The 12,980-nt window shown below is 52.0% G+C and overlaps 1 protein-coding gene across 1 annotated transcript in view; it reads right to left on the reverse strand.

Annotated features, from left to right (window-relative positions):
* Positions 1 to 9,430, reverse strand: part of MOSMO (modulator of smoothened) — a 28,742-nt gene extending 19,312 nt beyond the window's left edge. The window contains exon 1 of the mRNA XM_075284390.1: positions 9,196 to 9,430. Within this exon, the coding sequence (XP_075140491.1) occupies positions 9,196 to 9,301 (106 nt within the window). The 5' untranslated portion in view covers positions 9,302 to 9,430. The remainder of the gene's footprint in view (positions 1 to 9,195) is intronic.
* Between the last annotated feature and the right edge of the window lie 3,550 nt (positions 9,431 to 12,980).

Consider the following 12,980-nt stretch of genomic DNA (forward strand, 5'->3'; position numbering starts at 1 on the left):
ATGAAAAACACCTTTATTATGCAATGAACGCCCAGGTTATATTTATTAATAATTCAGATTTTATCAATGTGTTCCTGCCATCAATACGTTACATCTATCAGAAGACGTGAGCGGACGACAGAAGAGAGTGAAATATCAGGATTACAACTCCCGTTATCTATTAGTAAACCGCCTTCACCCCAGCCGAGGCTTTCTCGTCAGACGTCTCGCTCACACCACAATCTACGTTCTGTTTACAAGAATCCCCCCGCCCCCCCGCCCCTCCTCCGATGTGATCTTAGATGATATAACACTAGTAAGACAAACTGTTAATACTGAGCGCGAGCGATCCGCCGGGGGAGACGCTACAGCCATGAGCGCCATTCACACTATCTGCAGATTCCTCAAGAAACTGCAAATGAACAACATGGCAAGTAAGAGAAGAAAACAAAGAAAGAAGAGACAGCGGGCGCTCGCAGGGACCAGGGCCGTGCACGGAGATGGAAGTCTGGGGCTGCAGGTGCCGGAACGATTGTCATCCATTAGAATTCTACAAAGAACACAAAAATACAAACAAACCCCCCAAATAAGGTGAAGTACGGCGGTGGGGTGAGGGGGGCCCATCCCCAGGTCCATCTCTGCACGGCAGGGGCTGCGGACTTAGAGAGAACCCGTCACCACCTCCACCAGTCCATAGCCCCTTCACTGATTCACTTGTAATTTCCTCTCTCGTCCCCACTGTTTCTGAGTAACAAGTGCAGGTAGTTTTGGTGCCTGGTGTGCGATTTAGTGTCTGTTCTGTCCGGTGGGCGGAGCCAGGCAGGATCAGACAAGGGGGTGGGATTCAGCCTTCTCTTTATTACTGTGCATAGGGAGTAAGCAGAGAATGAGCGGCCGGAGGGCCCACAAGATGCTGAGCCTGCCCTTCCATCAGGATGACCACAGGGGGCAGTACGTACACAGCGACAGATTTACTATTGGTGGTCTAGGTGACATTCCCTAAGGGCAGAAGGATTAGAAGGTGGAGACTACTAAACCTCCAGCAAGAAAGCAGAAGGACCCCGAGAAGATGTGGGCAAATAAGCCGGGAGGGGAGTCCAAAGCACCAACTCTGACTCCATCATAAGTGACCGCCAGCCATAGCCGGACACAGACCCTCTAATACACGAATCACAGAGTCATCGATTCCTACGATACTAAACCTGTCAAGCTGGACAGTATAGATCCTTCTAGAATATCAATAGAATAAGTCATCTGTATGTAACATCAGGGTCAGTAAAACCCACCCGAAAGTGGCCCCGCTCCAAGACCCCCAGGGTCACACTGTGGTGTCTATCCTGAGAGTAGTCCATGATACACAGGCCCTGGAGACGCTCAGCAGTTGGTCCCCAGATTTAGATAAGACCCCTGAGCCCGCACCTCGTAATCTCAGTGATGAAGAACAAGATCCATCGGCCACAAAATGACTATTAATTACCAAGGTCTATACATAAGTAATAGCAACGCAGCGCGGCCGGAGCTGGACGGTGTCCCGTCTTCTGATCAATGCCCTGATGTACTGTGGTCAGGTCGGAGGAGCCCGGCAGAGCCGCTCCATCCAGTCACTGGGGCCGGGCCCATACAACGGGGCCGCACATTCCCGATTTATTGCATTATTTATAGTATGATCAGGTCACAGGGGAAAGAAAGGGAACAAGATTTGGGAAATGACATTATACATATGAAGGGAAATAAAAAAATGTTCTTGGTTTATCCCTCAGAGACGAGCTGTCAGCGCACAGATCTGCGGCCATGGGGCTCATCACCAGACGATACTCACAGCTCAGGTCATGGGGCTCATCACCAGACAACACTCACAGCTCAGGCCATGAGGCTCATCACCAGACGATACTCACAGCTCAGGTCATGGGGCTCATCACCAGACAACACTCACAGCTCAGGCCATGGGGCTCATCACCAGACAATACTCACAGCTCAGGTTATGGGGCTCATCACCAGACAACACTCACAGCTCAGGCCATGGGGCTCATCACCAGACAACACTCACAGCTCAGGCCATGGGGCTCATCACCAGACAACACTCACAGCTCAGGCCATGGGGCTCATCACCAGACAACACTCACAGCTCAGGCCATGAGGCTCATCACCAGACAACACTCACAGCTCAGGCCATGGGGCTCATCACCAGACAACACTCACAGCTCAGGCCATGGGGCTCATCACCAGACAACACTCACAGCTCAGGCCATGAGGCTCATCACCAGACAACACTCACAGCTCAGGCCATGGGGCTCATCACCAGACAACACTCACAGCTCAGGCCATGGGGCTCATCACCAGACAACACTCACAGCTCAGGCCATGAGGCTCATCACCAGACAACACTCACAGCTCAGGCCATGGGGCTCATCACCAGACAACACTCACAGCTCAGGCCATGGGGCTCATCACCAGACAACACTCACAGCTCAGGCCATGGGGCTCATCACCAGACAACACTCACAGCTCAGGCCATGAGGCTCATCACCAGACAACACTCACAGCTCAGGCCATGGGGCTCATCACCAGACAACACTCACAGCTCAGGCCATGGGGCTCATCACCAGACAACACTCACAGCTCAGGCCATGGGGCTCATCACCAGACAACACTCACAGCTCAGGCCATGGGGCTCATCACCAGACGATACTCACAGCTCAGGTCATGGGGCTCATCACCAGACGATACTCACAGCTCAGGCCATGGGGCTCATCACCAGACAACACTCACAGCTCAGGCCATGGGGCTCATCACCAGACGATACTCACAGCTCAGGTCATGGGGCTCATCACCAGACGATACTCACAGCTCAGGCCATGGGGCTCATCACCAGACGATACTCACAGCTCAGGTCATGGGGCTCATCACCAGACGATACTCACAGCTCAGGCCATGGGGCTCATCACCAGACAACACTCACAGCTCAGGCCATGGGGCTCATCACCAGACGATACTCACAGCTCAGGTCATGGGGCTCATCACCAGACGATACTCACAGCTCAGGCCATGGGGCTCATCACCAGACAACACTCACAGCTCAGGCCATGGGGCTCATCACCAGACGATACTCACAGCTCAGGTCATGGGGCTCATCACCAGACGATACTCACAGCTCAGGTCATGGGGCTCATCACCAGACGATACTCACAGCTCAGGTCATGGGGCTCATCACCAGACAACACTCACAGCTCAGGCCATGGGGTGAGGATAGTCAGTTCAGCAATGGCGGTCGCTGTAGGACAATGGATATAAGATCTGGTCCTGAATGGCTGGAACGGCTCTAAGATATGGACGGTGCGGGGAATACGGCCCTCGGCCCATCTTCCCCCGGTTCCAGGCAGATCAGTCCCATTAGTTTGGGTTAACAAGACCCCTGTACTGTCAGAACAAAGCACCTGCATAGTCTTATACTGCGAGGGAAATAATCGCCATGTCTGCTGGAGAGAGCCCATCCACGAACACCGCACTTACCCCTGGACACCATAGACTAGAATATTGGGGGGGGGGTTACAGGCGGGACTTTCCTTTCAACCAATTCAGAGTCTCCAACACAGACGTGACCCAAGCCTTAGAGAGACCCCAATATACAGGAATATCGAGAACCAACCTAAAGGGGGAAGACGCATACACCGAATTCAGCACAGCATCAGCTTAGTAATGGTATATAACATTCCCTATAATAGAAGGTGCACGAAGGGTAAGGACACACAGCAGAATTTGGGGGGCAGTATCCATCACCCATTGATTTCAATGACAGGCAGATGCGAGTGGACGAAAGAAGAATCCGGTCCCATCTTAGTGTGAACGTAACCTCAATCTCCCATTGAAGTGAAGGACAGTAGGAATATTGCTGCAGCAGAGCGATCCTTCGGTCAGATTACCCATAAGGTACGGTCACAGGTCACCGATTTATCTAAGACGGATCTTACAAGACTCCTTGGCATAGATCTGCTTTAAAGGGTTTGCTGGAAATTGTGGGCACCAACCTTATAAAGCACCAAGCCCCTTAATCCCAAATTACACAAGAAGATAATCCCCGCAGGCTACAAGTGCAGAGAGACAGTGACCTGCTAATAAAGCCCATGCTGAGGTCGTCGGCAACCCCCAATTATTAAGGGAACGTCTAAATAATCCACTAATGGTTCAGCCGCTGCTCGATGCCAACAAACAAACAGAAGAACTCCGCTCCCATCCAAAATCAATTGTCATTCTTTGGTTACAATAAAGAAAAGCTGCTGTGGAAAGTCGGACAGTCTGCGGCCATGAATTACATGAGAGCGGTGGCGAGGCATGCCCAGCCCCCCCCCCCCCCATCTACAACCTCACTCCCAGCCCCCCCATCTACAACCTCGCTCCCAGCCCCCCCCCATCTACAACCTCGCTCCCAGCCCCCCCCATCTACAACCTCGCTCCCAGCCCCCCCCATCTACAACCTCGCTCCCAGCCCCCCCCATCTACAACCTCGCTCCCAGCCCCCCCCCCCATCTACAACCTCGCTCCCAGCCCCCCCCCCATCTACAACCTCGCTCCCAGCCCCCCCCATCTACAACCTCGCTCCCAGCCCCCCCCATCTACAACCTCGCTCCTAGCCCCCCCCCCCCCATCTACAACCTCGCTCCTAGCCCCCCCCCCCCATCTACAACCTCGCTCCTAGCCCCCCCCCCATCTACAACCTCGCTCCTAGCCCCCCCCATCTACAACCTCGCTCCTAGCCCCCCCCCCATCTACAACCTCGCTCCTAGCCCCCCCCCATCTACATCCTCGCTCCCAGCCCCCCCCCATCTACAACCTCGCTCCCAGCCCCCCCCCCATCTACAACCTCGCTCCCAGCCCCCCCCCCATCTACAACCTCGCTCCCAGCCCCCCCCCATCTACAACCTCACTCCCAGCCCCCCCATCTACATCCTCGCTCCCAGCCCCCCATCTACCACCTCGCTCCCAGCCCCCCCCCCATCTACATCCTCGCTCCCAGCCACCCCCCCATCTACATCCTCGCTCCCAGCCCCCCCATCTACCACCTCGCTCCCAGCCCCCCCCCCCCATCTACAACCTCACTCCCAGCCCCCCCATCTACCACCTCGCTCCCAGCCCCCCCCCCTATCTACAACTTCGCTCCAATTTATACTGGCTGGTCAGGACAAGCTCCGTATAGAATAGATGTGAAGCAGATCCGTGATAGACAGGCTCGCGGTGACTACAGGCATCTACTAGAGGAGGCGACTACTCAGGTAGTCGGGACCTGTACACGGCGCTGCAGACAGATATTTGGGGGATGAGGGATATGAAACATTCCTGGTATGGAAACCGCTACAATAATAAACCGGCCGCGCTCGCCATGTAACGTCTTCTCGCACACATTTTCCCATTTGAAGAGATTTTAGATTACGGAACCATAAACATTAGATAAATATCCATGTGGGTCCGGCCAACCATCTGGGGGACAATCACCGCTTGCTTTTTGTAGGTGGATTGTGAGGCCAAATTCACCTTAAAAACACCACAACATGAAAAAAGACATTTACACTTGGGCAATCCAACAGACATGGATGTGGCGAGTTTATAGAATAAGCTGCTCAATGAACACTCAGCTATCTAAGGGTCCGGGAACGGGGGCACATCAAATATCTCCACCACCACCACAAGGGCACCCACATGGGGGAAAAGGTCAGCAATATGAAAGCCGCGGCTCAATTATTAGCCCAAGTACAAGGGCACTGAGGGGGTAGAATTACCTTAATAGCCCCCTGTGGGTAACTCATCTACAGGCAAACAATGGAAGGGACGTCAGAACCTACTGAACCCCTGATCGCCCCAAAAGCCATAAAGATAAACAAATTAACCCCAAGACATGTGCCATATATGAGGACAACTGATTGGATAAGTATTATGGAGCCACATTCAGGGCACCTTATTAATGAAAGGGGGTAAATGGGAATTCATGGGGCTGATCCCGGGGTACAAGAGCAGATATTGTGTCATTGGACACCCGAATATATTCTGTCTCACTGATAAACTCCTTAACAGGGTTAACCAGACCCAAATGGATTGTTCATACTGATGACCTGTGTGGTCTGTGGTGGGGGGTCCGATACCTGACCAGATCCTCTGGAAGTCAGCAAGTGCGGCAGTGGACAGAGCATGTGCGTCCCCCTCCTGCTGAAGGAATAGGAGCAGAGCTGCGCTCCCCCAGAGCCCCTGCTGTACAGTGGAAAAGGCTGGTGCACCGCTCCGAATACATCAACACCAGAGCCCGCACCCCCCCATGCACCCAGACACTGCCAGAACAGCTGATCTGTACAGGGACTGGGCGTCAGACCCCACAAATCAGAAACTGATGACCTGACCTGTGGATAAGCCATCGGGAAGAAAAATAGATTTGGGGCAACCCCTTTAAGTCTGTGCAGATACAATAAAAGGCAATGTAGATGATAAGATTTACCAGACACACAATGGTGGAAAGAGAGTACTGTGGGGTTTATGTCCCATCAAAATCAAAGGGGGAGGAGCTAGAGGGACTATAGAGGGAGCGGAGCCTTCCAGGTGGTGTACAATATGGGTGCCAGAAGCAGCTGGTACAGTTATTTGGAGGGGGGCTGCCTTAGGGCCCCCACCAAACAGATATTTATGGCCTATCCTATAAAATCAGATATTCTGGACAAGCCCTGTAATTTGGAGAAGTAGGAAAGACAAATAACAGCAAAGTAAGAGAGAAGATGCAAGGCTGAATCATCAACACAGACAAGCAGCATGGACATGCCCCCCCCCCCTCAGGTACCCCATAACTATGTGACCCCCCCCCATTATACAGGACAGTAGAGATGAGCAAACACCATTCGATCAACTATCAGGCCGCAAACGCAGTAAAAATTTGTATCCCCTCCCCCCTTCCCTTGCATGTTTTTTGCACCAATAACTGTGCAGGGGAGGTGGGACAGGAACTACGACAACGGAGGCATCAAAAAAAATCTGAAAAAGTAATTGGCGGCCGAAATCAGGTGACCTCCAGTTTAGGCGAATGGTGAGTTTAACATTCGATTAATTTGGGACTGTGACCTATGTGACTGTGAGACAGGGACAGATGTACAGGCAGGGTTAGCTAGGGGTTACCTTTATTTAGGGGGGAATGTCACTCACCCAGATCTTTGGGGCTCTATCTGGTCGGGATCCCTGGCAGCTTGCGATATGTCTTTAGGAATGCATTGACCAGCATTGATTGGCCAGTGTACAGAATTTGGCCAATCAACGCTGGTTCTGCCGGAGGAGGCGGAGTCTAAGATCCATCCACAGCAGTTTCCATTGTGGTCCGATCTCAGATGTAGCAGTACTGAATGTGTGCTGAACCATGCTGCACACTCAGCTCTGCTACATCTGAGGTCGGACCACAATGGAAACTGCTGTGGATGGATCTTAGACTCCACCTCCTCCGGCAGAACCAGCGTTGATTGGCCGAATGCTGTACACTGGCTAATCAACACTGGTCAATGCATTCTTATGGGAAAAAGTCATCTCCGGCATATTGCAAGATGACAGGGATCCCGACATAATAAAGGTACTTGATGCCCCCAGACATGCGCCCCCTGCTGGCCCAGTTACATTGCAGAGGTGTTGGCATCATTTCCTGGGGTGTCATAGTGGACTTGGTGACTCTCCTGAGGTGAATGGTGGGATCCCCTGAAACGGAGCATTTTCTCCCATACACTATAATGGGGTTCCATATTCCTTCCAATAGTCACATATTGAGCGGCTGTTCGGAACAAATATCTAATATTTTACTGTTCGCTCATCTCTACAGGACAAGTAACACAGAACATGGACACGGCACCAGCAATAACCTGCAATAGAACACCACCAAGACTCGACAATAACAGAGGATCAGAATCATCACAATGGCGGCGGTGGCACAGCCATTACTGGTTTCTTCTCCATATATCAGTTTATATCTATCGGGCAGTGTTCACATCTGTGTTAGAGATGTCAGTTACAGATTTCATAAAAGATGTCGGAGTAACCAGTGCAATAAAATCATGGACGCCATGACAGAAACCTCTCATCCAAAGAAGTCCTGCCCTTCACCGCATGTCCTGTTCCCAGGGTCAGCGCATGTCCTCAGCCATTCCTGCCCCTGGTCTGTGCCCTCAGAATCCTGCACAACATCCCCGGGGCTTCAAGACTGAAAAACTCACTTCATGTGTCCGCCACCCCCCATGGTGCCCACTCAGCCGAGACACCCCCACACTGTGCCCAGTACTCACTAATCCAGGGCCGTCCCCACATTGTCACTATGGCTGGTGGCCATGTCAGAGAGGACGGCTGAGGAAATATTGGGGGGGGGGGGGGGGAGAGAGAATGGCCTCACTCAGTGGCCCCTCAAGGGGTCAGACCTGCAGAGGAGCCATAAAATCTCATTTCATCTTCAACCATTTACATTTAAAGAAGAGACATCTGGGCTGCGGTCAGACAGTCACAGCCAAGAGAGTGCAGGAGACGACATACTGGCCCCAAATACTGTGGAGAGCGGCCCCCAATATACAGAGCCGGACTGACCACAGACAGCCACAGGGGGCGCATCCTATAGACGGCCATGTAGAGTCCTGTACCTGAGACAGCGCTCTCTAAATATACCCCATGTCTCCCCTACTCCACAGATATACCCCATGCCTCCTCATATACCCCCTATTCCACACACATACACCCCCATGTGCCCCCCATTCCACAGATATACCCCATGCCCCCTCCCCATAAACCCCCCACGTCCCCCCATATACTCCATGAGTCTCCCTCTCCAGATAGACCCCATGACCCCCCCTTCCTCACACACATACCCCCATGTCCCCCCCATTCCATACATATACACCCCATGACCCCCCCATTCCATACATATACACCCCATGACCCCCCCATTCCATACATATACACCCCATGACTCCCCCATTCCATACATATACACCCCATGACCCCCCATTCCATACATATACACCCCCATTCCATACATATACACCCCCATGTCCCCCCCATTCCATACATATACACCCCCATGTCCCCCCCATTCCATACATATACACCCCATGACCCCCCCTTCCTCACACATATACCCCCGTGTCCCCCGGCGCCATATCCCATGCCCACCATATGGCCCTTCCACACCCGGAGCCCGCAACCCCCGCTCCCCTCACTCACCCGCGGACTCCCCGGTGTTTATCCAGTCCGGGTTGGCGATGCTGGCGATGGCAAAGATATCCGCAGCCAGAAACAGACATCCTGAAATGATGGTCAGTTTATCCATATCTTTCCCCCCCGCCGCCGCTGGGCCTCCCGGGGCCCGCAACCCTCTCAGACGGAGGGGGGCGATCCCTCCGCGTAAAGCACCAACCCAGCGCTGGGACCGGGCCGGATACTGCCCCGGAACTGAAAGCCCCTCTCCAGAGAGACCCCCGGAAGTAAACAGCGCGCTCTGCCCCGCCTCCTCGTCACACTCAGCGCCCGCCCCCACCCTGTTACTACGGAAGCTGACAGAGGACAGCTCTCCCTAGCAACAGCGGTCACGTGCTCCGGGATCTGAGTGACGTGTAAGAGTGGCGGGGCCGAGTATACACCCGCAACAAGTATACACCAACCAGTGTATACACCCGCAACAAGTGTACACCAACCAGTGTATACACCCCCAACAAGTGTACACCAACCAGTGTATACACCCGCAACAAGTGTACACCAACCAGTGTATACACCCGCAACAAGTGTACACCAACCAGTGTATACACCCGCAACAAGTGTACACCAACCAGTGTATACACCCGCAACAAGTGTACACCAACCAGTGTATACACCCGCAACAAGTGTACACCAACCAGTGTATACACCCGCAACAAGTGTACACCAACCAGTGTATACACCCCCAACAAGTGTACACCAACCAGTGTATACACCCCCAACAAGTGTACACCAACCAGTGTATACACCCCCAACAAGTGTACACCAACCAGTGTATACACCCCCAACAAGTGTACACCAACCAGTGTATACACCCGCAACAAGTGTACACCAACCAGTGTATACACCCCCAACAAGTGTACACCAACCAGTGTATACACCCCCAACAAGTGTACACCAACCAGTGTATACACCCCCAACAAGTGTACACCAACCAGTGTATACACCCGCAACAAGTGTACACCAACCAGTGTATACACCCCCAACAAGTGTACACCAACCAGTGTATACACCCGCAACAAGTGTACACCAACCAGTGTATACACCCCCAACAAGTGTACACCAACCAGTGTATACACCCCCAACAAGTGTACACCAACCAGTGTATACACCCCCAACAAGTGTACACCAACCAGTGTATACACCCCCAACAAGTGTACACCAACCAGTGTATACACCCCCAACAAGTGTACACCAACCAGTGTATACACCCCCAACAAGTGTACACCAACCAGTGTATACACCCCCAACAAGTGTACACCAACCAGTGTATACACCCGCAACAAGTGTACACCAACCAGTGTATACACCCCCAACAAGTGTACACCAACCAGTGTATACACCCCCAACAAGTGTACACCAACCAGTGTATACACCCGCAACAAGTGTACACCAACCAGTGTATACACCCCCAACAAGTGTACACCAACCAGTGTATACACCCCCAACAAGTGTACACCAACCAGTGTATACACCCGCAACAAGTGTACACCAACCAGTGTATACACCCCCAACAAGTGTACACCAACCAGTGTATACACCCCCAACAAGTGTACACCAACCAGTGTATACACCCCCAACAAGTGTACACCAACCAGTGTATACACCCCCAACAAGTGTACACCAACCAGTGTATACACCCCCAACAAGTGTACACCAACCAGTGTATACACCCCCAACAAGTGTACACCAACCAGTGTATACACCCGCAACAAGTGTACACCAACCAGTGTATACACCCGCAACAAGTGTACACCAACCAGTGTATACACCCCCAACAAGTGTACACCAACCAGTGTATACACCCCCAACAAGTGTACACCAACCAGTGTATACACCCCCAACAAGTGTACACCAACCAGTGTATACACCCCCAACAAGTGTACACCAACCAGTGTATACACCCCCAACAAGTGTACACCAACCAGTGTATACACCCCCAACAAGTGTACACCAACCAGTGTATACACCCCCAACAAGTGTACACCAACCAGTGTATACACCCCCAACAAGTGTACACCAACCAGTGTATACACCCCCAACAAGTGTACACCAACCAGTGTATACACCCCCAACAAGTGTACACCAACCAGTGTATACACCCCCAACAAGTGTACACCAACCAGTGTATACACCCCCAACAAGTGTACACCAACCAGTGTATACACCCCCAACAAGTGTACACCAACCAGTGTATACACCCCCAACAAGTGTACACCAACCAGTGTATACACCCCCAACAAGTGTACACCAACCAGTGTATACACCCGCAACAAGTGTACACCAACCAGTGTATACACCCCCCAACAAGTGTACACCAACCAGTGTATACACCCCCCAACAAGTGTACACCAACCAGTGTATACACCCCCAACAAGTGTACACCAACCAGTGTATACACCCCCCAACAAGTGTACACCAACCAGTGTATACACCCCCAACAAGTGTACACCAACCAGTGTATACACCCCCAAATAAAGGGGCACCAGTGTATACACCCCCAAACAAGTGTACACCAACCAGTGTATACACCCCCAACAAGTGTACACCAACCAGTGTATACACCCCCAACAAGTGTACACCAACCAGTGTATACACCCCCAACAAGTGTACACAAACCAGTGTATACACCCCCCAACAAGTGTACACCAACCAGTGTATACACCCCCAACAAGTGTACACAAACCAGTGTATACACCCCCAACAAGTGTACACCAACCAGTGTATACACCCCCAACAAGTGTACACCAACCAGTGTATACACCCCCAACAAGTGTACACCAACCAGTGTATACACCCCCAACAAGTGTACACCAACCAGTGTATACACCCCCAAATAAAGGGGCACCAGTGTATACACCCCCAAATAAAGGGGCACCAGTGTATACACCCCCAAATAAAGGGGCACCAGTGTATACACCCCCAACAAGTGTACACCAACCAGTGTATACACCCGCAACAAGTGTACACCAACCAGTGTATACACCCCCAACAAGTGTACACCAACCAGTGTATACACCCCCAAATAAAGGGGCACCAGTGTATACACCCCCAACAAGTGTACACCAACCAGTGTATACACCCCCAACAAGTGTACACCAACCAGTGTATACACCCCCAACAAGTGTACACCAACCAGTGTATACACCCCCAACAAGTGTACACCAACCAGTGTATACACCCCCCAACAAGTGTACACAAACCAGTGTATACACCCCCAACAAGTGTACACCAACCAGTGTATACACCCCCAACAAGTGTACACCAACCAGTGTATACACCCCCAACAAGTGTACACCAACCAGTGTATACACCCCCAACAAGTGTACACCAACCAGTGTATACACCCCCAAATAAAGGGGCACCAGTGTATACACCCCCAAATAAAGGGGCACCAGTGTATACACCCCCAAATAAAGGGGCACCAGTGTATACACCCCCAACAAGTGTACACCAACCAGTGTATACACCCGCAACAAGTGTACACCAACCAGTGTATACACCCCCAACAAGTGTACACCAACCAGTGTATACACCCCCAAACAAAGGGGCACCAGTGTATACACCCCCCAACAAGTGTACACCAACCAGTGTATACACCCCCAACAAGTGTACACCAACCAGTGTATACACCCCCAACAAGTGTACACCAACCAGTGTATACACCCCCAACAAGTGTACACCAACCAGTGTATACACCCCCAACAAGTGTACACAAACCAGTGTATACACCCCCCAACAAGTGTACACAAACC

The sequence above is a fragment of the Leptodactylus fuscus genome, chromosome 8, assembly GCF_031893055.1.
Source record: "Leptodactylus fuscus isolate aLepFus1 chromosome 8, aLepFus1.hap2, whole genome shotgun sequence".
In the NCBI taxonomy this organism is placed as follows: domain Eukaryota; kingdom Metazoa; phylum Chordata; class Amphibia; order Anura; family Leptodactylidae; genus Leptodactylus; species Leptodactylus fuscus.